This window comes from Somniosus microcephalus, chromosome 15, assembly GCF_052327205.1.
Source record: "Somniosus microcephalus isolate GS21.2 chromosome 15, FLI_Smic_1.0, whole genome shotgun sequence".
NCBI lineage: Eukaryota > Metazoa > Chordata > Chondrichthyes > Squaliformes > Somniosidae > Somniosus > Somniosus microcephalus.
In genome coordinates this window covers 125,215,087-125,242,912 of record NC_141001.1, presented here as the reverse complement: position 1 = coordinate 125,242,912, position 27,826 = coordinate 125,215,087, and the positions used below count along the sequence as shown (strand labels likewise).

At 44.5% G+C, this 27,826-nt stretch overlaps 1 protein-coding gene across 1 annotated transcript in view; it reads left to right on the top strand.

Moving 5' to 3' along the window:
- Positions 1-5,101: 5,101 nt before the first annotated feature.
- LOC147107216 (uncharacterized) overlaps positions 5,102-27,826 on the top strand; it is a 123,766-nt gene continuing 101,041 nt past the window's right edge. Inside the window, exon 1 of the mRNA XM_086008421.1 lies at positions 5,102-5,257. Within this exon, the coding sequence (XP_085864547.1) occupies positions 5,117-5,257 (141 nt within the window). The 5' untranslated portion in view covers positions 5,102-5,116. The remainder of the gene's footprint in view (positions 5,258-27,826) is intronic.

Genomic DNA, 27,826 nt, shown 5'->3' with positions numbered 1-27,826 from the left:
ATCAATATCTCTCTCTGTTCATCAATATCCCTCTCTGTTCATCAATATCTCTCTCTGTTCATCAATTTCCCTCTCTGTTCATCAATATCTCTCTCCGTTCATCAATATCCCTCTCTGTTCATCAATATCCCTCTCTGTTCATCAATATCTCTCTCTGTTCATCAATGTCCCTCTCTGTTCATTAATATCTCTCTCTGTTCATCAATATCTCTCTCTGTTCTTCAATATCTCTCTTCGTTCATCAATATCTCTCTCTGTTCATCAATATCCCTCTCTGTTCATCAATATCACTCTCTGTTCATCAATATCTCTCTCTGTTCATCAATCTCTCTCTCTGTTCATCAATATCCCTCTCTGTCCATCAATATCCCTCTCTGTCCATCAATATCCCTCTCTGTTCATCAATATGTCTCTCTGTTCATCAATATCCCTCTCTGTTCATCAATATCTCTCTCTGTTCATCAATATCTCTCTCTGTTCATCAATATCCCTCTCTGTTCATCAATATCTCTCTCTGTTCATCAATATCCCTCTCTCTTCATCAATATCTCTCTCTGTTCATCAATATCTCTCTCTGTTCATCAATATCCCTCTCTGTCCATCAATATCTCTCTCTGTTCATCAGTATCTCTCTCTGTTCATCAATATCCCTCTCTGTTCATCAATATCTCTCTCTGTTCATCAATATCTCTCTCTGTTCATCAATATCCCTCTCTGTTCATCAATATCTCTCTCTGTTCATCAATATCTCTCTCTGTTCATCAATATCCCTCTCTGTTCATCAATATCTCTCTCTGTTCATCAATATCTCTCTCTGTTCATCAATATCCCTCTCTGTTCATCAATATCTCTCTCTGTTCATCAATATCTCTCTCTGTTCATCAATATCTCTCTCTGTTCATCAATATCTCTCTCTGTTCATCAATATCCCTCTCTGTCCATCAATATCTCTCTCTGTTCATCAATATCTCTCTCTGTTCATCAATATCCCTCTCTGTTCATCAATATCTCTCTCTGTTCATCAATATCTCTCTCTGTTCATCAATATCCCTCTCTGTTCATCAATATCTCTCTCTGTTCATCAATACCCCTCTCTCTTCATCAATCTCTCTCTCTGTTCATCAATATCTCTCTCTGTTCATCAATATCTCTCTCTGTTCATCAATATCTCTCTCCGTTCATCAATATCTCTCTCTGTTCATCAATATCTCTCTCTGTTCATCAATATCTCTCTCCGTTCATCAATATCTCTCTCTGTTCATCAATATCTCTCTCTGTTCATCAATATCCCTCTCTGTTCATCAATATCCCTCTCTGTTCATCAATATTCCTCTCTGTTCATCAATATCTCTCTCTGTTCATCAATATCTCTCTCTGTTCATCAATATCTCTCTCCGTTCATCAATATCCCTCTCTGTTCATCAATATCCCTCTCTGTTCATCAATATCTCTCTCTGTTCATCAATATCCCTCTCTGTTCATCAATATCTCTCTCTGTTCATCAATATCTCTCTCCGTTCATCAATATCCCTCTCTGTTCATCAATATCCCTCTCTGTTCATCAATATCTCTCTCTGTTCATCAATATCCCTCTCTGTTCATCAATATCTCTCTCTGTTCATCAATATCTCTCTCCGTTCATCAATATCCCTCTCTGTTCATCGATATCCCTCTCTGTTCATCAATATCTCTCTCTGTTCATCAATATCTCTCTCCGTTCATCAATATCCCTCTCTGTTCATCAATATCCCTCTCTGTTCATCAATATCTCTCTCTGTTCATCAATATCTCTCTCTCTTCATCAATATCTCTCTCTGTTCATCAATATCTCTCTCTGTTCATCAATATCTCTCTCCGTTCATCAATATCCCTCTCTGTTCATCAATATCCCTCTCTGTTCATCAATATCTCTCTCTGTTCATCAATATCTCTCTCTGTTCATCAATATCTCTCTCTATTCATCAATATCTCTCTCTGTTCATCAATATCTCTCTCTGTTCATCAATATCTCTCCCTGTTCATCAATATCTCTCCCTGTTCATCAATATCTCTCTCTGTTCATCAATATCTCTCTCTGTTCATCAATATCCCTCTCTGTTCATCAATCTCTCTCTCTGTTCATCAATATCCCTCTCTGTTCATCAATATCTCTCTCTGTTCATCAATATCCCTCTCTGTTCATCAATATCCCCCTCTGTTCATCAATATCTCTCCCTGTTCATCAATATCCCTCTCTGTTCATCAATATCCCTCTCTGTTCATCAATATCTCTCTCCGTTCATCAATATCCCTCTCTGTTCATCAATATCCCTCTCTGTTCATCAATATCTCTCCCTGTTCATCAATATCTCTCTCTGTTCATCAATATCCCTCTCTGTTCATCAATATCTCTCTCTGTTCATCAATATCCCTCTCTGTTCATCAATATCCCTATCTGTTCATCAATATCTCTCCCTGTTCATCAATATCTCTCTCTGTTCATCAATATCTCTCTCTGTTCATCAATATCTCTCTCTGTTCATCAATATCTCTCTCTGTTCATCAATATCCCTCTCTGTCCATCAATATCCCTCTCTCTTCATCAATATCTCTCTCTGTTCATCAATATCTCTCTCCGTTCATCAATATCTCTCTCCGTTCATCAATATCCCTCTCTGTTCATCAATATCTCTCTCTGTTAATCAATATCCCTCTCTGTTCATCAATATCTCTCTCTGTTCATCAATATCTCTCTCTGTACATCAATATCTCTCTCTGTTCATCAATGTCTCTCTCTGTTCATCAATATCTCTCTCTGTTCATCAATATCCCTCTCTGTTCATCAATATCTCTCTCTGTTCATCAATATCTCTCTCTGTTCATCAATATCTCTCTCCGTTCATCAATATCCCTCTCTGTTCATCAATATCTCTCTCTGTTAATCAATATCCCTCTCTGTTCATCAATATCTCTCTCCGTTCATCAATATCTCTCTCTGTACATCAATATCTCTCTCTGTTCATCAATGTCTCTCTCTGTTCATCAATATCTCTCTCTGTTTATCAATACCCCACTCTGTTCTTCAACATCTCTCTGTGTTCATCAATATCACTCTCTGTTCATCAATATCCCTCGCTCTTCATCAATATCCCTCTCTGTTCATCAATCTCTCTCTTTGTTCATCAATATCCCTCTCTGTTCTTCAATATCCCTCTCTCTTCGTCAACATCCCTCTCTGTTCATCAATCTCTCTCTCTGTTCATCAATATCCCTCTCTCTTCATCAATATCCCTCTCTGTTCATCAATCTCTCTCTCTGTTCATCAATATCCCTCTCTGTTCATCAATATCCCTCTCTGTTCATCAATCTCTCTCTCTGTTCATCAACATCTCTCTCTGTTCATCAATATCCCTCTCTGTTCTTCAATATCCCTCTCTCTTCATCAATATCTCTCTCTGTTCATCAATATCCCTCTCTGTTCTTCAATATCCCTCTCTCTTCATCAATATCTCTCTCTGTTTATCAATATCCCTCTCTATTCATCAATCTCTCTCTCTGTTCATCAATATCCCTCTCTCTTCATCAATATCCCTCTCTGTTCATCAATCTCTCTCTCTGTTCATCAATATCCCTCTCTCTTCATCAATATCCCTCTCTCTTCATCAATATCCCTCTCTGTTCATCAATATCTCTCTCTGTTCATCAATATCCCTCTCTGTTCATCAATATCCCTCTCTGTTCATCAATATCTCTCTCTGTTCATCAATATCCCGCTCTGTTCATCAATATCTCTCTCTGTTCATCAATATCTCTCTCTGTTCATCAATATCCCTCTCTGTTCATCAATAGCTCTCTCTGTTCATCAATATCCCTCTCTCTTCATCAATATCCCTCTCTGTTCATCAATATCCCTCTCTGTTCATCAATATCCCTCTCTGTTCATCAATATCCCTCTGTTCATCAATATCTCTCTCTGTTCATCAATATCCCTCTCTCTTCATCAATATCCCTCTCTGTTCATCAATATCTCTCTCTGTTCATCAATATCCCTCTCTGTTCATCAATCTCTCTCTTTGTTCATCAATATCTCTCTCTGTTCATCAATATCCCTCTCTGTTCATCAATATCCCTCTCTGTTCATCAATATCCCTCTCTCTTCATCAATATCCCTCTCTGTCCATCAATAACCCTCTCTGTTCATCAATACCTTTATCTGATCCTCACTACTCCTGTCTTCTCTGCTGATGCTTATCGTTATCCTGCTCCTGATCCTAATGCTGATTACATAGAATGATAACATTTTACAGAACAGAAACAGGCCATTCGACCCAACTGGTCCATGCTGGTTTTTATGCTCCACATGAGCCTCATCTCACCCTATCAACTTATCCTTGTCTTCCTTTCTCCCTCATGTGTTTATCCAGCTTCCCCTTAAGTGCATCAATGCTATTCCCCTCAACCACTCCCTGTGGGAGCGAGTTCCACATTCTCACCACTCCCTGGGGAAAGATGTTTCTCCTGAATCCCCCATTGGACTTATTAGTGACTCTCTTATATTCATGGCCCCTAGTTCTGGCCTCGCCCAGAAGTGGAAACATCTTCTCTACGTTTACCGTCAAACCCTTCCAGTATCTCAAACACCTCCATCAGGTCACCCCTCAGCCTTCTCTTTTCTAGAGGAAAGAGCCCCAGCCTGCTCAATCTTTCCCGAGAGGTATAACCTCTCAGTTCTGGTACCATCCTTGTTAAACATCTCTGCACCCTCTCCAGTGCCTCTATATCCTTTTTATAATATGGCGACCAGAACAGTACGCAGTACTCCAAGTGTGGTCTAACCAAGGTTCGATACAGGTTTAACATCACTTCCCTGCTTTTCAATTCTCTCCCTCTAGAACTGAACCCAGTGCTTGGTTTGATGTTTTATGGTTGATAATGCTTATGCTCCTATTCCGGCTCCCAGTCCCACTCCTATTTCTGACTTTTATCCTGCTCCCGATGATGATCCTAATCCAGTTACCATTGTCGGAAAGTGCCTGTGTATGTGAATATTAGGTCAGGGATGGATTGTGATTAGCTGTGTCTCGTGCACTTCAGCAATTTAAAAATCCGATAAAACTGATATTACTTATCGTATTTAATGATCACTTCTATTTTGCAGAATAAAAACCCTTCAATAAGATATGAAATTACACCGAGTGATTATTTCACTATAAACAGAGATGGATTCATCTTCACAAAGACAAAGCTCCCCCCTGCAGACAGAGTGCACGATCTAACGGTAGGCCTGCTCACCCTACAGTTACATTCATAGTGCGGAATATAATGATTGGCCATTAATTCAGCCAATGCTTTGCCTACTTCCGACCAGTGTATTTCCCCAATAGATCAGCAGAGGTGTGTCATGTTTCCATTCCCAATTCTCGGGATGTGGGCGTCGCTGGCAAGGCCAGCATTTATTGCCCATCCCTAATTGCCCTTGAGAAGGTGGTGGTGAGCCGCCTTCTTGAACTGCTGCAGTCCGTGTGGTGAAGGTGCTCCCACAGTGCTGTTAGGGAGGGAGTTCCAGGATTTTGACCCAGCGACGATGAAGGATCGGAGATATATTTCCAAGTCAGGATGGTGTGTGACTTGAAGGGGACTTGGAGGTGGTGGTGTTCCCGTGCGCCTGCTGCCCTTGCCCTTCTAGGTGGAAGAGATCGCGGGTTTGGGAGGTGCTGCTGAAGAAGCCTTGGCGAGTTGCTGCAGTGCATCTTGTAGATGGTACACACTGCAGCCACGGTGCGCCGGTGGTGGAGGGAGTGAATGTTTAAGTGGATCTTGTAGATGGTCCACAATTAGCTGGTCTGAATTGGGGCAGACGTAGATAAGAAAGAAAGAAAGACTTGCATTTCTATAGCGCCTTTCACGACCTCAGGACGTCCCAAAGCGCTTAACAGCCAACGAAATACTTTTGAAATGTAGTCACTGTTGTAATGGAATTTGTGAATGGAATTCTGTAATTTGCCTCAGCACCATTGGGTAGAGAGGGGAAACAGGGTTCCTGCCTGTGATCGCGATTGCTGCAGGGATGTGCGTGTGTGTTTGATGTTGAGTGAGGATTAGATCAGGTGCAGCTGTGATGCCCCTACCGGTGAAGTAGCCAGCTAATGTTCAATGTTTGGACTGACAGATAGAATGAGCGGAGGTGCCATTGGAACTGTCCCCAGTGGCACTGGGCACCTTCAGGACAGGACGGAGCAAGGGAGAAACTTGGTAAAAACCAACCTTCACTCAGAGAAGGGCCGAGGCTCTGGGCCCTGAACACAGCTTGTAGAGGGTAAGAGAGAAGGTGAGGGAAGCTTGGGCTTGTCGCAGGAGAGACTGAGGGTGGCGAGGAGTCTGAGGGTCTTTAGGGAAATGAAGGAGTTGGGAGTGGGAGATGCTGCGACGGCCTGGAGGAATGGGCTCTGGCACCTTGGGCAGGTGGCGCCAAACCGGCAACATTGGCGTCTGGTCACTCTGGCAACACTGGCGTCTGGTCACCCTGGCAACACTGGTGTCTGGTCATCAAACCGGCAACACTGGCGTCTGGTCACCCTGGCAACACTGGCGTCTGGTCACCCTGGCAACACTGGCGTCTGGTCACCAAACCGGCAACACTGGCTTCTGGTCACCCTGGCAACACTGGTGTCTGGTCACCAAACCGGCAACACTGGTGTCTGGTCACCCTGGCAACACTGGTGTCTGGTCATCACACCGGCAACACTGGCGTCTGGTCACCCTGGCAACACTGGTGTCTGGTCACCCTGGCAACACTGGTGTCTGGTCATCAAACCGGCAACACTGGCGTCTGGTCACCCTGGCAACACTGGTGTCTGGTCACCCTGGCAACACTGGTGTCTGGTCATCAAACCGGCAACCCACCATTCATACAGTGCCATGTAAAGCATGGCATGCTGGGATTTGGGCGCTTCTGACATTAGCATTAATCAGACCGAGGCCTTTGGGGAATGGAGGTTCCACCAACACAAGATGGGTGCACTGCTCCTCGCTCTGCAGATGTGGGGGTCCAGACTCCAGCGGGAGGGCACGGGGCACCTCTCGGGCAGTCTGACCTGTCAGACATCCATCCTCCCTCCTTCCACTCCTCCTCTCCTCCCGACTCCATCCTCCTCCCCTCCCCTCTCCCCCTCCTCCTCTCCTCCTCCCTCCTCCCTCCTCCTCTCCTCCCTCCTCCACCCATCCTCCTCTCCTCCCCTCCTCCCTCCTCCTCCACTCCTCCTCCTCCTCCTCCCCTCCCTCCTCCTCCCTCCTCCCTCCTCCTCTCCTCCCCTCATCCTCCTCCCCCTCCCCTTCTCCCTCCTCCTCTCCCTCCTCCTCTCCTCCCCTCCCTCCCTACCTTCCTCCTCCCCTTCTCCTATCCTCCTCTCCTCCTTTCCTCCTCCCCTCCTCCCCTCCTCCCTCCTCCTCCATCCTCCTCCCCTCCTCTCCCCATTCCCTCCTCTTCCCCTCCCTCCTCCTCCCCTCCTCCCTCCCTCCTCCTCCACCCTCCCCACCTTTTCCTCCTCCACCCTCCTCCTCCCACCTCCTTCCCTCCTCCTCTCCTCCCCTCATCCTCCTCCCCCTCCCCTCCTCCCTCCTCCCCTCCCTCCTCCTCTCCTCCATCCTCCTCCCCTCTCCCCTCCTTCTCCTCTCCTCCCTCCTCCTCACTCTGTAATATTAGATCTGGTTCCATTGCCCACCTCTTCAGTGGAAACCCAACCTGGGGGCTGAGGTGAGACATGGCAGTGTGAGGCTGGGGAGATTTCAACTCCCGGTCAGTCACCCCCTGCCAAAAATCAGTGGCTGACCAGCAAATGGGAGCAGAATGTCCGGAGCAGGAGGACATCTCTGGTGGGCCCAGCAGCTGCTGCTCGGCCTGGAAACGCCCCCACACCCCCACACCCCCAAACCCCCTCCAAACCCCCCCACCAACTCCCACACCCCCACCCCCAACCCTCCCCCAACCCCCCCAAACCCCCTCCAAACCCCTTATTCTCAGAGATCCTTATCCTCACATCTTAACTTCGTTACATTTTTGCATTTCTTATTATTTCTAATCCAGAATATCCACCAAAATCAAATAAGAGTACCTTTTTGATCCCCGAGACTCAAAGAATTAAAAACTTACAGAGACTGCCTCTGAAGTTGAGAATCACTTGCCCTTTCCAACGACTTCTGACTTTCCATTTGAAAAGCTCTATTTTTATACCTTTTTTTAGTGGTTTATCCTTTGAAGTTTTCTGCTGGTGTAAGCTAATTATCTCTAGTCATTCTTTGTTGAATTCTTTTCTATTCTTACTGTCAATTTAGCTGTTGACTCTCAGAACCCTGTCTGCTGTATAGGTGTTTCAAAACTTATCATAAAAAACAACATGACTGAAGTACTTATTTGATGCTATTCTTACCGAAGGACTTCCATTCAATTTCTAAATCACTTCTGCTGTTTGAAAGCAGACGTCGTGACTCCTATGTGTTCCAAGTTCAACACAAACACAATGTGATTGCTTGGTGCCATCTATTGATATTATATCCTCAAAGTGTTCGGTAGGTATCTTTTACAACATGTAAATCAAGAACACTTCAACTAGGGTGTTTGTTGCATTTCTTAGCTACTTCAATTGGTTGCATATATAATCATGTTTCCTGTCTTATTTGATGTTACTTTTACAAAGGCACATGGTTTTTTAATATTTTGTGTTCCTGTTCAAAGTGTCAGTTTTTAACACTTTACTTGGGCATTGCTATTATGTTGGTTCCAAACTGCAGACATCTTGGAAGCAAGCCTTTGCTTCTTCAATAGGGTCTTTGTCTCAGTATTAACAATCAATTCCCACTTCAAAAGCTTGTATGGTGTTTACAACTTTTGTGTTAACACTTCATTTTATCTCAGAAGCCTGTATTTCTGTTTACAGCCGAGGCTTTCCAGACTTTTAGGCCCAGTATGTCATGTATTAATAATATCAGAAATCTGTTCATAGGCTGGTGTATCTCTTGGAATATGGCTATTTCCTTTACACTCACCTCTTGACCAAAAGATGAGCGCATAACATCAGGGCAGAGTTTGGTCAATAATACTCATAAGGTTACAATAGCATATTAATTTCACGAGATGCACAATCATGTGCTACATGAAAATTCCTTTTAAGTCATCCTAGGACAATGTTTCCCCTTATTTTAAATTGTACACAATTTAAAAGGATGATAAGTACATAGTCATGAAAGGAGCGAAACAACATGTACTTAGAATGTCCAATCGACAGATGTACGTTCCGTAGAGGTGAGTTATCCATACGAGTCAAGGAGACGTCAGTTGAAACTAGTTGAAGCTTGACACGCTGTCCCTTCGATCCGGCGTGTGTACAAATGCGTGTTGTGGTAAAGGCCTTGCTAGGCACTCAGTTGATTCCTTCTTTATCCGTTGTGTCTTCCTCCTTCGCTGAAGTAACTCATTGATCTTTCCTTGTTTCGGTTGTTACGTTTCGCAAATCCAATTCCTGATGCGTTGCCAAGCAACGTGTGGAGGAGCCGGCGACACCATCTGACTGACCGTCGTCAGTAATTCAATCGCATCCATTTCCTGTGTCGTGCTCCAAGCTGGGTCTTGAAAGACAGTGTACGACTGCACCTTGTATTGTTCCTCCATTCCGGTATTCTGCAGGACATCTCTTGAGATTGTCTATGGAGACAGTTTTAAGAATATGCTTGCCATTCGGCTGATTATTATGTATTTGAACTGTTCTTCCATTAATAACAGAATGTATTTGAACAGGTTTTTTCCACTTCGGTCTTAAACCAGGTTTTTGCTCGAACTTCTTTTCCTGTACCCATTCTCCTGCTAGGGGTTGCCATACTTTATTTGTCAATTTTTTCTGCCTATTTGCCTCCCTTATCCTCTGATCAATTCGATGAATGTCCTCTGTTACTTCTTTTTAAAAATCTAACTGTTGCTGTCAGATCAAGGACTCAGAGTGTGTAGAGGCAATAAAAGAACTATGGGTAAGCGGTGTATGCATCTCAACCCCATACATCAGATAAAATTGAGTTTTAGGGGACACTGTCCATGATGCAGATGTGGGCACATTATTGAGTGATAGCTGCACCTCCGTAATGCTGGTGGTCCACTTATTCCCCTGATTCTCAACAGTTTGACCAAAAGCTTTATTACTTCCTGGTTTTTACGTTCCACCAGCCCCGCTGATTGCGGATGACGTGGCGTGCTGTGCTCTAACCCAATCCCCTTTGTTCGCAGTAGTCTTTGAAGACCTTAGAGACAAAGGCTCCGCCTTGTTCGGAGTGTAAGGTTTCGGGTGCACCAGCTACAGTAATTATATCAGACATAGCATTGGCGAGTGCGTTTTCCGAAGCAGTTTTTGTGGGGACCAGCCAGTAGAAGGAAGTGCATCCATCTACACAAACGAGAACGTGTCTATATCCCAAAAACGGGGGAAGTGGTCCAATAAAGAATTTTCCCATTGGCTCAGCAGCTTTCACAGGAGCCAATGGTGGTGGCTTAATTAGTGATAACTTATTGGTTAAATAGCATGGCTCACAATTTGCCACGTATGTTTTACAGGTTTTAAGCGTGCCTGGCCACCAATATAAGGGGATCAATTTGCAGAATGTTGTTCTGGAACCACAATGTGCTTGAACTATGCCCTCGTGAGCTTCTTTTACAAGCTGTTCTCGTTTGTGTCTTGGGGGTACCTCTTGTTTTCCTTTGGGCAACTTAACTAGTACAATTCCCGTAGGGGTTTCCGAGTAAAAGTACTTTGGTGGACATTCTGGTGGATTCTCTGTTATTGGGTCTAATAGCTGAATCAGTTCCTCATCCTGATTAGCTGCCCGTTCTGCCCTAGTGATTACACTAACATTGGCAGACCCCTCTCGAGGGGGTGTCATGCAGACCGAACGTTTCGCTTGTTCGTCTGCAAGGCTGTTTCCTTTTGAGTGGACTGTCCCAGTGGCAGATGCAATATGATACTGGAAAGTGTGAGGTTATGCACTTTGGCAGAAAAAATCAAAGAGCAAGTTATTATCTAAATGGAGAGAAACTGCAAAGTGCTACAGTACAAAGGGATCTGGGGGTCCTGGTGCATGAAACTCAGAAGGTTAGTATGCAGGTACAGCAGGTGATCAGGAAGGCCAATAGAATCTTGGCTTTTATTGCAAGGGGGATGGAGTATAAAAGCAGGGAAGTCTTGCTGCAGTTATACAGGGTACTGGTGAAGCCACACCTGGAATACTGCGTACAGTTTTGGTTTCCATATTTAAGAAAATATATACTGGCTCTCGAGGCAGTTCAGAGAAGGTTCACTCGGTTGATTCCGGAGATGAGGGGTTTGACTTATGAGGAAAGGTTGAGTAGGTTGGGCCTCTACTCATTGGAATTCAGAAGAATGAGAGGCGATCTTATCGAAACATATAAGATTGTGAGGGGGCTTGATCGGGTGGATGCGGTGAGGATGTTTCCACTGATGGGTGAGACTAGAACTAGGGGGCATAATCTTAGAATAAGGGGCTGCCCTTTCAAAACTGAGATGAGGAGAAACTTCTTCACTCAGAGGGTAGTAAATCTATGGAATTTGCTGCGGAAGCTGTGACATTAAATAAATTTAAAATGGAGATAGACAGTTTCCTAGCAGATAAGGGAATTAGGGGTTACGGGGAGAGGGCAGGGAAGTGGACGTGAGTCTAGGTTCGGATCAGCCATGATCCTATTGAATGGCGGAGCAGGCCCGAGGGGCCGTATGGCCTACTCCTGCTCCTACTTCTTATGTTCTTATGTTCTTATGTATGCCCGTTTACATGAATCACCTGACAATTCTTTTTCTCCATTCTCGAACGGAGAATATCTTCCCACTGTGTGGGTTTAATAAGATCTGCTTTCTCTAAAGCATACCGTAATGCTGCGGCTTCAGCATATTGCGCTGTCTTATGGCCAAAGGGTATAGACAGTAATTCTTCTGGATAAAAAGAATAGGAATCTCAAAAAGTCCCTACTACTATCCCCATCCCAGCTGAGGATTGTTGGGATGTCCCTTTTTTAATCGTCATTGACGATCCATCACAGTAAATAACTTGATGGTATTCTGTCCGCGGTCTCGTCGGTGTTTGTCTGATTCCCTCCTCCGTATTAGGGCATCTCTCCATCGTGGAGGATGATATCTTTCCACATTGATTTGGATGGCGTTGTAGATAAGGATAGTATTTATTAATGAGTTTTTCAAGGAGGTCTTTACCTCCTCCCTCTAGGCAAGTTCGATCAAGCTGTGTTCGAACATGTTTTCCCCTGTCATCTTGGTCTGTGGCTGCTTCTACTGGCCTGGTGGAAATTTTAAGGTAATAGTTCATGTCTGGTTGTTTTATAATGAGGGAACAGGACAATTGTGGTACCAGTCCTGCATCTAGGTTCACCGTGATTCCATATATAGTAATAGGTATCTTGGAAAAGTTAATTATTTTGGTTTTGTCTTGTGTGAATCCCCCTACTGATTTTTTTTACAAATTGGGCTGCCCAAACCTGTCCACTTGGTTTTTATAATTGCAGGATCTATTACAGTGTAATCAGCTCCCGTATCAAACAGGGCCTTCACTTGTGTGTTTGTGGGCAAGGTTGCCAAGGCCTAGGGGAATTCAAGAGGCCCTGGCTGGATGCCAGGCCTTCAATCCTGAGATTGTTCATTGTTGGGGTGAAAATAAATTCACATCTAAACCATGTAAAAGTAAAAAGATGCAGTTTATTATCAGAGCTCTGGGAGAAGCGCCTTAGACCCTGCGGTCTGTGCGAGCACCTTCTCGTTCTCTCTTGGTTGGTACAGCTTTTTATTCTATTTTCATCCAATCACATTGTATTACAATAATCACCTGATCACATATGGATTCTGTTCAGTATTAAAAAAGGTTAGTTACATCTTACTATGCCTTTGGTTACAGGTCAAATTCCCATGACCCCTATATTCTGCTGTGTCTACAATTTTTAGCTAAAGCAGCATATTCCTTATTGCTTACGCAAAACGCACATATTCTGTCTGGTCCCACAACTGCGTCTTATCTTGGTTTTTCGAAGCTTCTCACATTGTTCTTTGTTTTAGTTTCGCCTCTTTACATAAGTCAATTTTTATTGTGATATTTCTTATCTTATTCACTTTCACATGACCCCACTCCTTTGTTCTGAGTTTAATTTTACTGGCATCACTTAATTAGTGGTCACCTCGGCTGTCCGAATTCGGAGAGGGTTCAATTTAACCCCTTCAGTACAATAGCTAATTAATCCTCCCCTGCAATGATTCTGGCGGTTAGGCCCTCGTGACCCTTCTTGGTCTGCAATACTGGGCTGCAGGTCATAGGTTACAGTATCAACAACTCGTTTGTAACTGAGCCCATTCTTTCTGTTCCTTATCTCTGCCACCTGTGTTATGACGTCTGGTTCTATAGTTGCTAGGCTGAGGTTTCTTTAATAATCTACGCAAGCCATTTTGTTTCTTTATGTTACCACTTTAAGTTTAGCTGATTTTATTAAATCTTTCTCACAGTTCAGCATTAGCTGTGTGTAGCCTGGTGGCTATACCTTACCTTATTCTTGTAAGGCTCCATTGTATAAAGCCCTTGAGCTGGGCAGACATTTTATCGCCACCTGGCTTCTCCTCAGCTCTTAGTGATTTCGCACATAACCCCTTTCTCTTTCCTTTGTAATTTGTTTGCTTTGCATTTTAAACACTGAGAGGATTTGCTTTTAACCCTTTCATTCATCCTCAGGAGCTTGAGCTTCATTTGCTGGTTTATCTTTAATTATTTTAACTGATTCTTGTTCCTCACTCTTGGGGGTTTCATGTTTTCCAAATCCCTGAGGGGGTTTATCGGACCGTTTAGTTTCTTGATGATCCTCCTGTTGAGGTGGACGTTGGTTCTGCCGGGAATCTTTTTGATCCCAATTTCGGTTTTCTCGATACCCTCCCATGGCTCTTTGATAGTTTTGGCCAGTATAAAAGCCATCCCCATAGGGAGTCCACTGTCCTTCGCTTTCCTTATGAGGTCTAGCCCCTCACCTATCCCATCTTTCTGAGGAGAAATCTGTCTCATATTGTGGGTGAGTTGGGGGTGTAAACCTTCTGGAATACCCTCTTGGGGGTCCTGAGCCATGAGTTTGTGTCTGGGCGGGGTGGACTTGAGACTTGGGTCTATACAGTCCTTCTTTCTGAGTACCAAAGGTACCTTCTCCGGTTTTTTTATCCCTAGTTTCTGATCTCATTATAGGTTTAGTTTGGGGTAGACCTAAGAGGTCATGATTTAATTGGATAATGTGATTGACATTATCCCATCTTTGTTGGTTATCTCAATAATCGTTTAGAGCACCATCACAGGCAAGTTTGAGGGCTGTATTTTGATATTGATTGGCCAGGCAACCATGGACAATGTCCCAATTATCCTGTGTAAGTACTTTGCCTAATCTGTAGGCAGCTACCAGCCCTTTAGTTGTGGCCGTATTAGTGAGTATTTCCTTGATGGAACCCATTACATGCCCCCCCTGAGTTGCCGAGAGAACATAAGCGTATATTTGAACACAGTTGTTGCACTGGTTTAATGGGGGAATTAAGTTTGAACTCAGCATCATTTGCAGTAGTTGCCTCAGGTGTTGGGCATTCCAATCTTAGCAACATGTTTCCAATTTATCAAGGTTAGTTAGAATCCGGCAGGTTTTTTCCTGGTTGGTGTTTCCCGGTCTACCGCACATTGTGTAGATAGAGCTCAGGTTTACTTGACCTAGGGGCGCAATTTGTGGTTGCTGGGGTTGGTTTACTGGACCATTAATCATTGCGCCTCCAGCATTTAGATAAGAGTGAGCTAGTGCCTGTCGGCATTGATTATAATGGATTCTAAGCTGTCTATAGTTTTCTCGAAGATTGTTGTCATTTACTTCATCATGAGTTTGCCACCTTAACCGGAATCCATGGCCCCCAGGAGCATAGGCTGCTCCGGGTCCTGCTATTTGTCCATGGTTGCCACCACCTTGTTGGGCACCGTTCATTAAGTCTCCCAATTATGCAGGTGTTCACCTTATCATCAAGGAATTTAGTGGATTTGGAGTATTTGTTTGATTATCCCACAGGATATTCTGTATCCCCTGGTTCTGGTGATCAACATTAATCGTGCCATGAGTTCTAACAGCTCCTTCAGTATCAAAGCCTTCTATTTCAAAAATTATCACTTGGTTTTGTGGAGGTACAGGGATAGGATTATTTCCCCTAATAAAGCAATCGTTTGAATTTTATAATAAAAAGTCTTGGCCAATTCCGACAGGGTTTGCGATTTCTTCAGGACCTAACCTCGGTTAGGGTTTAATATGAACCGTACAAGAAATTTCTAGACCTCAGTGGTATATTGAGGGAGTTCTGATTTAAGTTCTACAAGGCCTGATCAGGGACTTGTCATCTCTAGAGACTTAAATCTGGGTCTTAGTACCACTGTCAGTAAAACACTCCTTCTATACTTAACAATCTATGAGATGGATATAGATATAAATATAAATGTAGGTTCTGTATCAACTCGTTAACACACACTTTGGGCACCAACTGAAAGGATAATTACTAGTCCTAGCCCCTTTAAGGCTACCCCGGAACAGGCGTATTCCTCAGACGTTCACCTTCCACTAAAGCTAGAGATAGCCGAATTCTATAAGACGCTTAATTGGGTCTAAAGGTCCAAGCTATCTCTCTCTAAAGGAAAGGAATAACATAAATATGTTACCATCCTCCAGATAGTGCTTTAATAAGTTTAACTAGACTGTAACCTTCCGGATATTATGAGGGTCCGGAAGCCCCCCCCCCGCCAGAATTCTGCAACTCCTCACAAAAGAGTGTACAGAGATTGAGTTTGTGAGTTTGATACAGAAATACTATTTGAGACAATTCTAAAAATATATAGATTTATTTAAGAGCCAACATACAGTTAACATCTGTTAACAGTTCAAAATACAAATAGCTTACATTTCTTATTCTCAGAGATCCTTATTCTCAAATCTTAACTTCATTACATTTATACATTTCTTATTATTTCTCATCCAGAATATCCACCAAAATCAAATAAGAGTACCTTTTTGATCCCCGCGACTCAAAGAATTAAAAACTTACAGAGACTGCCTCTGCAGTTGAGAATCGCTTGCCCTTTCCAGCGACTTCTGACTTTCCATCTGAAAAGCTCTATTTTTATACCTTTTTTTAGTGGTTTATCCTTTGAAGTTTTCTGCTAATGTAAGCTAATTATCCCTAGTCATTCTTTGTTGAATTCTTTTCTATTCTTACTGTCAATTTAGCTGTTGACTCTCAGAATCCTGTCTGCTGTATAGGTGTTTCAAAACTTATCATAAAAAACAATATGACAGTTGTCGTAATAAAACTACGAGGCACTTGTTCTGAGTATTAAACAAGGCTTTAATCAACTGTTCTTCAACATGGAGATCTAGTTGTGTCCTTCACTAGTTCCTGTTAAAGAATGTCCTGAGCAAGCTGGGCCCATGCCCGAGTATTTATACGCCCTCTGGACAGCGCCACCAGCAGGCCACCCAGTATTACACCATAAGCCATTTCTACATGAATGACAAGATTCATGTCAACAGTAGTACTTATTTGATGCCATTCTTACCGAAGGACTTCCATTCAATTTCTAAATCACCTCTGCTGTTTGAAAGCAGACGTCGTGACTCCTATGTGTTCCAAGTTCAACACAAACACAATGTGATTGCTTGGTGCCACCTATTGATATTATATCTTCAAAGAGTTCTGTAGGTATCTTTTACAACCTGTAAATCAAAAACACTTCAACTAGGGTGTTTGTTGCATTTCTTAGTTACTTCAATTGGTTGCATATATAATCGTGTTTCATAGAAACATAGAAACATAGAAGATAGGAGCAGGAGTAGGCCATTCGGCCCCTCGAGCCTGCTCCGCCATTCAATGCGATCATGGCTGATCATCCAAATTCAGTACCTGGTCCCTGCTTTCTCCCCATACCCCTTGATCCCTTTAGCCTTAAGAAATATATCCAACTCCTTCTTGAATATATTTAATGAATTGGCCTCTACTGCCTCCTGTGGTAGAGAATTCCACAGGTTCACCACTCTCTGGGTGAAGCAATTCCTCCTCATTTCTGTCCTAAATGGCCTACCCCTTATCGTTAGACTGTGACCCCTGGTTCTGATCTCCCCGACCATCGGGAACATCCTTCCTGCATCTAGTCTGTCCAGTACTGTCAGAATTTTATAAGTTTCGATGAGATCCCCTCTCATTCTTCTAAACTCCAGCGAGTACAAGCCCAATCGACCCAATCTCTCCTCATACGTCATTCCTGCCATCCCAGGTATCAGCCTGGTGAATCTTCGCTGAACTCCTTCCATGGCAAGAACATCCTTCCTCAGATAAGGCGATCAAAACTGCACACAATACTCAAGATGTGGTCTCACCAAGGCCCTGTACAACTGCAGCAAAACATCCTTGTTCCTGTACTCAAAACCTCTCGCTACGAAGGCCAACATACCATTTGCCTTCTTAACCGCCTGCTGCGCCTGCATGCTTACCTTCAACAAATGGTGCACAAGGACACCCAGGTCTTGTTGCACTTCCCCTTTTCCCAATCTATTGCCGTTCAGATAATAATCTGCCTTCCTGTTTTTGCCACCAAAGTGGATAACCTCACATTTATCCACGTTATATTGCATCTGCCATGTTTCTGCCCAATCACCCAACCTGTCCAAATCATCCTGGAGTTTCTCAGCACCCTCCTCACAGCACACATGCCCACCCAGCTTTGTGTCTTCTGCAAATTTGGAGATATTACATCTAGTTCCCTCATCCAGATCAGTAATATATATTGTGAATAGCTGGGGTTCAAGGACCGATCCCTGCGGTACCCCACTAGTCACTGCCTGCCACTCAGAAAAAGAACCGTTTATTCCAACTCTTTGCTTTCTGTCTGCCAACCAGTTCTCCATCCAAGTCAGTACCTTGCCCCCAATCCCATGTGCCTTAACTTTACACGCTAATCTCTTATGCGGGACCTTCTCGAAAGCCTTCTGAAAGTCCAAATACACCACATCCACTGGTTCTCCCTTGTCCATTCTACCAGTTACATCATCAAAAAATTCCATTAGATTAGTCAAGCACGATTTACCTTTTGTAAAGCCATGTTGACTTTGTCCGATCCTGTCACTGTTTTCCAAGTGCTCTGCTATTACATCTTTTATAATGGACTCTAGCATTTTCCCCACTACCGATGTCAGGCTTCGTTTTCTCTCTACCACCTTTTTTGAATAGTGGGGTTGTGGCAGAGCCACTAAGGGACTCTGAGCAACTGTATATAATTCCCTTTAACGATGTTTTGCTCTAACCTAAGCCTGTACCAGTCTGTTAGTGACTTCTGTGTTTGTACATACTGTTTGCATGTACAGGGCACGGTCCCTTTAAGACCACAGCAAAGCGTGGGTAAACGCGATGACGTCATGCCGTTAATCACGTGACCACCCAAGCGCGGGAGGAACGTCATGACATCATGACGCCATGCACGGGACCGCCCTGGCAGTCCTCGTGGAGCCTCCGACCAGCAAAGACCTGTTTTCGTGGTACTTCTGTACAATCTGTTAACCTCGTTAGTTTTGCATTAAAACTCGTTTGTTTGATCGCCTGAGTCGAACTCGATTCATAGATAGGAATTAGAGGCAATTCCTACAGGGTAACATTAGCTACCCTCCAATCCATGGGAACTGTTCTAGAATCTATAGAATTTTGTAAGATGACCAGCAATGCATCTACTATTTCTAGGGCCACTTCCTTAAGTATCCTAGGATGTAGATTATCAGGTCCTGGGGATTTATCGGCCTTCAATCCCGTCAATTTCCTTAACACCATTTCCCTACAAATACTGATTTCATTCAGTTCTTCCCTCTCATTAGACACTATGTTCCCTGACATCTCTGGGAGGTTATTTGTGTCCTCCTTTGTGAAGACTGAACCAAAGTATGTATTTAATTGTTCTGCCATTTCTTTGTTCCCCATTATAAATTCCCCTGATTCTGACTGCAAGGGGCCTACGCTTGACTTCACCAATCTTTTTCTCTTCACATATCTGTAAAAGCTTTTACAGTCAGTTTTTATGTTCCCTGCAAGTTTCCTCTCATATTCTATTTTCCCCTTTTTAATTAATCCCTTTGTCCTCCTTTGTTGAACCCTAAACTGCTCCTAATCTTCAGGTTTACTGCTTTTTCTGGCCAATTTATATGTCCTCTCCTTGGATCTTATGCTATCCCTAATTTCCCTTGTTAGCCCCGGTTGAGTCACCTTTTTTGTTTTATTTTTATGCCAAACTGGGATGAACAAATTCTGTAGTTCATCCATGCGGTCTTTGAATGTTTGCCATTGCCTATCCACCGTCAACCCTTTGAGTGACATTCCTCAACCAATCCTACCCAACCTGTCTTATTTGATGTTACTTTTACAAAGGCAGATGGTTTTTTAATATTTTGTGTTCCTGTTCGAAGGGTCAGTTTTTAACACTTTACTTGGGCATTTCTATTGTGTTGGTTCCAAACTGCAGACATCTCGGAAGCAAGCCTTTGCTTCTTCAATAGGGTCTTTGTCTCAGTATTAACAATCAATTCCCATTTCAAAAGCTTGTGTGGTGTTTACAACTTTTGTGTTAACACTTCATTTTATCTCAGAAGCCTGTATTGACAGCTTGCGTCGTTGAGGCTTTCCAGACTTTTAAACCCAGTATGTCATGTATTAATAATATCAGAAATCTGTTCATAGGATGGTGTATCTCTTGGAATATGGCTATTTCCTTTACAAATACACTCAACGACTGAGCCTCCACAGCCCTCGGGGGCTGAGAATTCCAAAGATTCACCACCCTCTGAGTGAAGAAATTTCTCCTCATCTCAGTCCTAAATGGACGGCCCCTTATCCTGAGACTATGCCCCCTAGTTCTAGACACTCCAGCCAGGGGAAACAATCTCTCAGCATCTACCCTGTCAATCCCCCTTAGAATCTTATATGTTTCAATGAGATCACCTCTCATTCTTCTAAACTCCACAGTATAGGCTCAATCTCTCATCATAGGACAACCCTCTCATCCCAGGAATCAATCTAGTGAACCTTCATTGCACCGCCTCTAAGGAAAATATATCCTTCCTCAGATAAGGAAACCAAAACTGTGCACAGTACTCTGTTCCGCCATTGAATTAGATCATGGCTGATCTGTATCTTAACTCCATCTACCTGCCTTGGTTCTGTAACCCTCGCTACCCCTCACCCAACAAAAATCTATCAATCTCAGTCTTGAAAGCTCCAATTGAGCCCCAGCCTCAACAGCTTATTGGGGGGGAGAGTTCCAGATTTCCACCACCCTGTGTGTGAAGAAGTGCTTCCTGACATCACCCCTGAATGGCCTGGCTCTAATTTTAAGGTTCTGCCCCCTTGTTCTGGACTCCCCCCACCAGAGGAAATAGTTTCTCTCTACCGACCCGATCAACTCCTTTAATCATCTTAAACACCTCGATTAGATCACCCCTTAATCTTATAAACTCGAGGGAATACAAGCTGAGTCTGAGCAACCTGTCCTCATAATTTAACCCTTTTAGCCCTGGTATTGTTAAGTCTGTGTGTTATATTGAGAATTAATACACAGACCACAAGAGTAAAAGTTAACAGGTCTTTACTAGTCGAAGGTCAGGGCGGAACTGTCCAATAAATCATTACACAGCACTTATATACCGGTGTGGTCACCGCCGGTATTACAGTATACAGCAGCCAAGCTAAAGTAGTGCAACTCTTAAAATAGTTCTCTTAAAGGTGGAACGGTTACATACAATAGTTCTCTTAAAGGTGGAATGGTTACATACACTACAATCCTCCCTTTTTAGCTTACAATATATATATTCCCCATTAAACATAACATCATAACATATATACACAACTTCATGTAAAAACAGTTCACAGATTCAGTCTCTGCGGAAAACAGTTCACAGATTCAGTCTCTGCGGAGGCGCCTCCTGCGCTTCCTGACTCGGTCCGGATAACGCCTCGGTGGTGTAGTAGTTCTCGATGGTGTAGTAGGTTCACGTTGCTGGGGTGACTCATCTAATAGTCCTTCACTGGACTTAACAGCTTGAACTTTCGTAAATTCAGAACCAGCCTTGCTGACTTCTAAAGGCTCGAGTACCTTGGGAAGTTTTCCTACTTCCAGACTGATTTGGCTCCGTTCAGAGGGACCACGTGCGTGACCTGGTAGGGGTGATAATGGTTCAGATGAGTCATCATCTTCATCATCATGGAACAACTCACATGAATATACTAGATTGCTGTCCTCCTCAGTATCTACGTCCTCCAAATGGTTTATTATTTTTATTTTTGGAGCTTCAACTGTGAGTGTGGCTGCGGTCTGTGCATTACTTGATTTGCAGCTATATTCACCAGAGTCTTTGGGTGTGAGATTTGTAATGGTAAGTTCTATCACATTCTTATTTTGTTTAAATTTGTAACGGTCAGAAGATTCGATTAAGCTCTGGTCTTTGTACCATCTGACCATCTTGGGAGTAAGTGTAAACTCACAGCTCAAAGTAGCAGAATGCTTCTCTTCCACTGTAATGTTCTGTAGTTCTTTGACTACCTTTGACGGAGGCTCTTTAATAGTCAGCCTTGCCTCAGATTTTGATTTCCCTGCAATAAACTGCAGCAAGCCGGTCATCTTACAAGTTGTTTTTTTTAGAGTGAGACGATGAATAGTGCCACGATGCTCAATGTCCACATCTTCAGAAGCATGAAGAATTTCACCATTTAGTATCCATTTTGGAGACTTCACGTCAGCAACTGAAAGCGCACACTCAAGAATGGCGTCACTTGGCTCTGACACTTCCACATCACATATGGGTTTAATGATGGCAATTGATTGCTCTTCTACATATAACTTTGCTGTGCTTTGGTCATCTATGGCGTCGCACATGTAGTTGCCTTCATCTTCAAAAGCGACATTATTAATAACGAGCTTCCTGTACACATCTTCACTCACAATCTCATATTTATTACTGGGATGAATCTCTTTGTCTTTGTAATACCACTTGACAGCAGCATTTGACCTGGAAACCTTGCATTCAAAAATGACACGATGTTTCTCCATGTCAATCTTCTCTCTCAAGGGTTTCACAATTTTAACTGGCAATTCTTTAATTCGAAGCAAAGCTCTGGAAGTAGCACTTTCAGCAACAAACTTGATCTCTGCAGCATCTTCAGTTTTTGCCTCTGCCACCAATTCCCTGAGTGGCTTATTACTGCTGACACTGCTCACAAAAGGGTGCTCTTTCTTCTTAGCTTTCATTCGTTTGGCCTCCTCGCGCAGACAGGTTGTGTGTTCCTGCTCCATTTTCTCAATCAGCTGCTTCAGCTGTCTTTCCAGATTCTCCCACTCTGTGTCAAAGAACTTTTTCTTTGCATTCATCTCTTGCTCAAAACGGCGAATCATTTGTTCTAATTGCTGTTGTAGTTTGAAATTGAGTTGAGTTCGAGCCCGGTGTTCCTCAGAAATGTGCATGTCTGTAGACTGGACAGACTCAGAATTCTCTGTCAAACTATGTTGTTGTTGTTCAGTGGAAATCTGTTCTGATACTTTGTTCTCTCCTGAAGCATTTATGCACTCCTTCGTTTTTCCATCATTAGTCTGCAAGTCCATTTTAGACTTGTCTTTTGCACATGGGCTGGTCTTACCATCATCAGTTCCAGAGTCTGAGCTGATTGTGTAGTGTATGTACCCGTCTACCTTTAAGGGAACTATTGAATGTAACCGTTCACCTTTAAGAGGACTACTTTCGGGTGGCACTATTTGTTTGGCTTCTGTATACTGTAATACCGATAGTGACCACACCAGTATATAAGTGTTGTGGCATGATTGCTGGGGCAGATTCGCCCGGACCTTCGAATAGTAAAGACCTGTTTGTTTGTTACTTCTGAAGTCTGTGTATTTATTAACTGCACAACCCACAGACTTTACAGTGGCGACGAGTCCGATCGTACCCTGCGGCAAGACTACCAAAAGCAACGAAGAGCGTCGAAGAGAGACAACCGCCCTCGTCGTGCTACCAAAAGAAAACACGAGGCTGCAACATCAGAAAGCAGGAAGACTAACAACAAAAGCGTATCAGCAACAGGCACTGACTACCCTTCTGCCACGGTGCGGAGTGAGCCGACCAGCAAGAAACAAGGCGGCCGAAGAGACTGTGAGTAGGGGAAGGTGTAGAAGTATCCGGAGGATAAGGGCAGAGCACTCGACCTCGGTCGAGGGGGAGCTGTGCCGGCCAAAAGTCGGGTCCAACGGCGTCGGGTGACAGCCGGACCGCGATCGACGGGAAAAAAATCCGGGCAGCGACCGCAGCCACGAAGCGCTGAGCCTGCGAGTAGGCGCGGGAAGAGAAACCCAGCCGCAGCCGGGGAGGGAAACACCGGTCTGCGAGAGGGCTGGGGAGGCGAACGGGAACCGTGCGGGTGAGAGCCGGGTGCGGAGAGAGAGACTGCGAGGAGCCAGTCCAGCGGCTGAGCTGTTCTCCACCAACGGGGTACTCAGAGCCGGCAAAACCGTACGTGCGGGAGTGAGAGAGAGACACAGCCGAAAACGGGGTGAGAGACTGCGCGAAAGCCAGTCCAGCGGCTGAACTGTCCTCCGTTAACGGGGTGTACCCAGCGCCGGTAGAGCCGTGCGGGCGGGAGGAAAAGACAGAGCCGAGTAAGGGGAGCTGTGTGGAAGCCAGCCCAGCGGCTGAACCTGTCCGCTGTGGGGAAAGCGTTCCCCTTCCACCAGGGAAGAAACGCGGGAAGCCGCCATTAGGTGGGGAAGACGATTGAAGTGGGCGGGGCGAGAAGGAAAGAGCGGGAAACCGCCATTTTCGCGGGAAAACCGCCATCTTAGAAATAAACAAATAAATAAGAATACTTGAAGAAATACTTGTGTTGTACCCAAGGAAAGAAAGATGCCTAAGCGGGCGGACATCAACGATTTCAATTCGGAGATAGAAGACTGGGCCACGTACGTAGAACGTATTGAGATACATTGTAAGGCTAACAAAATAGCTAAGGAGGAAAAAGCTTTAACCTTACTTAACATGATGGGTGCGAAAACATTCGGGGTGTTGAAGAATCTTCTCTCACCAGCTAAACCGGCAGATCAGACTTTCGATGATATTGTAGCAGTGCTGAAGGATCACTTGAACCCCACACCGTTGATGCTGGCTGAACGATTCAAATTCTACGCAAGAACGCAGAGGAAAGACGAAAGCAATGCGGAATACTTGGTCGAACTGCGTAGGATAGCGAAATACTGCCAGTTTGGAGGGAATCTGACAGAGGCACTGCGGGACAAGTTCGTATGCGGATTGTCCAAAGAAGGAACGCAGAAGCGACTACTGGAAGAAAATGACCTCACACTGGACAGGGCTGTCCTCATAGCTGCATCGCATGAAGCCGCAGCGAAAGGAACGGCGGAAATGCAGCTAAAGGCGGCGGCACTAGGGGTGGACCAAATTACTTCGAGCACAACAAAATGCTACCGTTGTGGGAAGACAACACACGACCAGAATCAATGCTGGGGTAAAAACCAAGAATGCAGGAAATGTGGCAAGATCGGGCACATAGCTAAGGTATGCCGGTCAGGAGCAACGTACAACAATAAGAAGTCACCACAAAAATGGTACGGGAAGGTACAAGAGGTGACTAAGAAGAGTCTGAGGGAACAGAAGTCGGTCTCACACTCCAAATGCAAAGGACTGGACAGTCTGAGAATTCACAACGTGAGCAATGAAGCTGACCGACAAACTATCTGGATAACGCTACAGATTGCAAAGGTCCAAGTAAAAATGGAAGTGGACACCGGATCGGCGTTGACGGTCATGAATAAGCATGACTATAAGAAATTTTTCAAGCATATTCCACTACGGGATACGGAACTAGTACTACAGACATACACGGGGCACAAAGTATTCCCCATCGGAAAGATAGAAGTCAAGGTGAGATACAAGGATAAAGATCATCACCGGTTGGACCTGTATGTATTGCCTGAGGGAGGACCACCACTTCTGGGACGGGAGTGGATCCGAAAAATAAAATTGGACTGGCAGTCACTAAACGCCATGACGGTGGATTCTGAAAAAGAGGATGTCAAACCTGAACGGTTGTCCAGAATATTGGACGAAGCTAAGGAGGTATTCCAGCAGGGACTGGGAACACTGCAAGGTATTAAAGCAAAGGTTAAGATTGCAGAAAATGCAAGCCCAAAGTTTTTTAAGGCCAGGTCAGTACCTTACGCAATACGACCAGCTGTGGAGGCAGAACTGGAAGAACTTGAACGATCAGGGGTTCTGTCAAAAGTGGACTGGAGTGAGTGGGCCACGCCCATTGTTCCCGTCATGAAGTCCTCACCGAGTAATAAGCCAGGGGGACCGGGGAAGGTCCGTATCTGCGGAGATTTCAAGATTACTGTGAATCCGGTGCTTCACACGGTACAATACCCGCTTCCGCGGATTGAAGATATCTTTGCTTCGTTGGCTGGAGGGAAACATTTCACGAAAATAGATCTGGCTCAAGCATACCTACAGATGGAGGTCGAGGAAGAGTCACGCCAGTACCTCACCATCAACACTCACAGAGGCTTGTATCGCTACAATAGACTGGTCTTTGGGGTAGCTTCGGCGCCAGCAATTTGGCAGAGGGCCATGGAACAGGTGTTACAAGGAATTCCAAGCACGCAGTGCTACTTAGATGACATTTTAATCACGGGAAAAGATGAGGAAGAACACCTCACGAATTTGAAACTGGTACTCACCAGGTTGAAGGAGTATGGCCTTCGGGTTAATCGCAAGAAGTGTGAGTTCTTCCAAAAACGGATCTCATACTGCGGTCATGTCATTGACCGAGAGGGACTGCATAAGTCACCCGAAAAGATAGAAGCGGTTGTGAAGGCCCCCGCTCCAGGAAACGTATCTCAGTTAAGATCATTCTTGGGGTTGATTAATTACTATCACAAGTTTCTGCCGAATTTGTCCACGGTACTGCATCCGCTGAATGACCTGTTGCGGAAAGAAACACCATGGAAGTGGAGTGAAGAATGCAAAAAGGCTTTTCGCAGGAGCAAGGAGTTGATTACCTCTGAAGAAGCGTTGGCTCATTTCAACCCAGCATTACCCCTTCGTCTAGCTTGCGATGCTTCCCCGTACGGTATTGGGGCAGTACTCTCGCACAGGCTACCAAATGGCTCGGAAAGGCCAGTGGCTTTCGCGTCCCGATCATTGACACCCGCGGAGCGAAATTACGCCCAAATAGATAGGGAGGCCCTCAGTCTTGTGTGGGGCGTGAAGAAATTCAACCATTACCTACAATGTAAAAAGTTCACATTGCTGACAGACCACCAGCCGTTGGTGTCCATATTCAACCCAAATAAGGCCGTTTCCACCATGACAGCACAAAGGTTACAAAGGTGGTCCGTGTTACTTGGGGCACACCAATACGAAATTGAGTACAAAAGGTCTAAGCAGCATGGAAATGCTGATGGGTTGTCACGCTTGCCATTGCCGATGGTAGAAGAAGCGAGTATAGTGGACCCAGTAGAGTTGTTCCACTCATCCATAGTGGAGTGTCTACCGATAACAAACTCAATGATTGAGAATGAGACAAGGAATGACCCGACTCTTTCACGAGTCTATGATGTAACGGTGGAGGGATGGCCAGCACAGAGCGACCCAACACTGCAAGCATTTGCACAGAGGAAAGAACAACTGTCAGTGTGTCGAGGAACCCTGATGTGTGGATCTAGAGTGGTGATTCCACCCAAACTCCAAAAGAAGGTGCTAAAGGAGCTGCACGAAGGACATCTGGGGGGAGTAAAGATGAAAAATCTAGCAAGAGCGTTTGTGTGGTGGCCAGGCATTGATGGAGACATAGAGGAGATCACGAAGAACTGCCTAGGATGTCAGAGGGTTCAGAACGCGCCACCCCAGGCTCCTCTGCATCCATGGGAGTGGCCCTCATCGCCTTGGCAAAGAGTACACATCGACTTTGCTGGTCCATTTATGGACTCGATGTTTCTAATAGCGGTGGATGCCCACTCCAAGTGGCCGTAAGTAATTAAGATGACCACCACCACGACGGAAAAAACCATCGCAGTGTTAAGGACTATGTTTGCTCGGAATGGCCTGCCGGAACAGACCTGTTCTGATAATGGACCACAATTTGTGTTTGAAGAATTCAAGAAATTCTTAAAGAGCAATGGGGTTAAACATTACACGTCAGCCCCATACCATCCCGCCTCTAATGGATTGGCTGAAAGGTTTGTCCAGACCTTCAAGAAGGCCGTAAAGGCCATGAGTAATGAAAATATAAGTCTGCAACATAAAGTGGATAGCTTTTTGTTGGCATACCGAAATGCGACACATGCGGTCACAAATCAAACTCCCGCAATGATGTTCTGTAATAGACACCTAAGATGCCGGCTGGATTTACTAAAACCAAACGTCAGAAGAGACGTAGAGAACCGGCAATTCCAGGGCATGAACGACAGGGTCACTAGATCTTTCCAGACCGGTCAACGAGTTTTGGCCCGGGACTACCGTACTGAGAAATGGCAGCCTGGAACTATTGGGAAAAGGCTGGGGCCATTGATGTACACCGTGGACATTGGAGACAATATAATAAGGCGCCATGTTGACCAAATCATAGGGTCCGCCACAAATGGGCCACCGACTTCACCGCCTTATCCGGGTAATGTTGAAACTGAGATACCCAGAACACCTACTTCCGATCTAGTG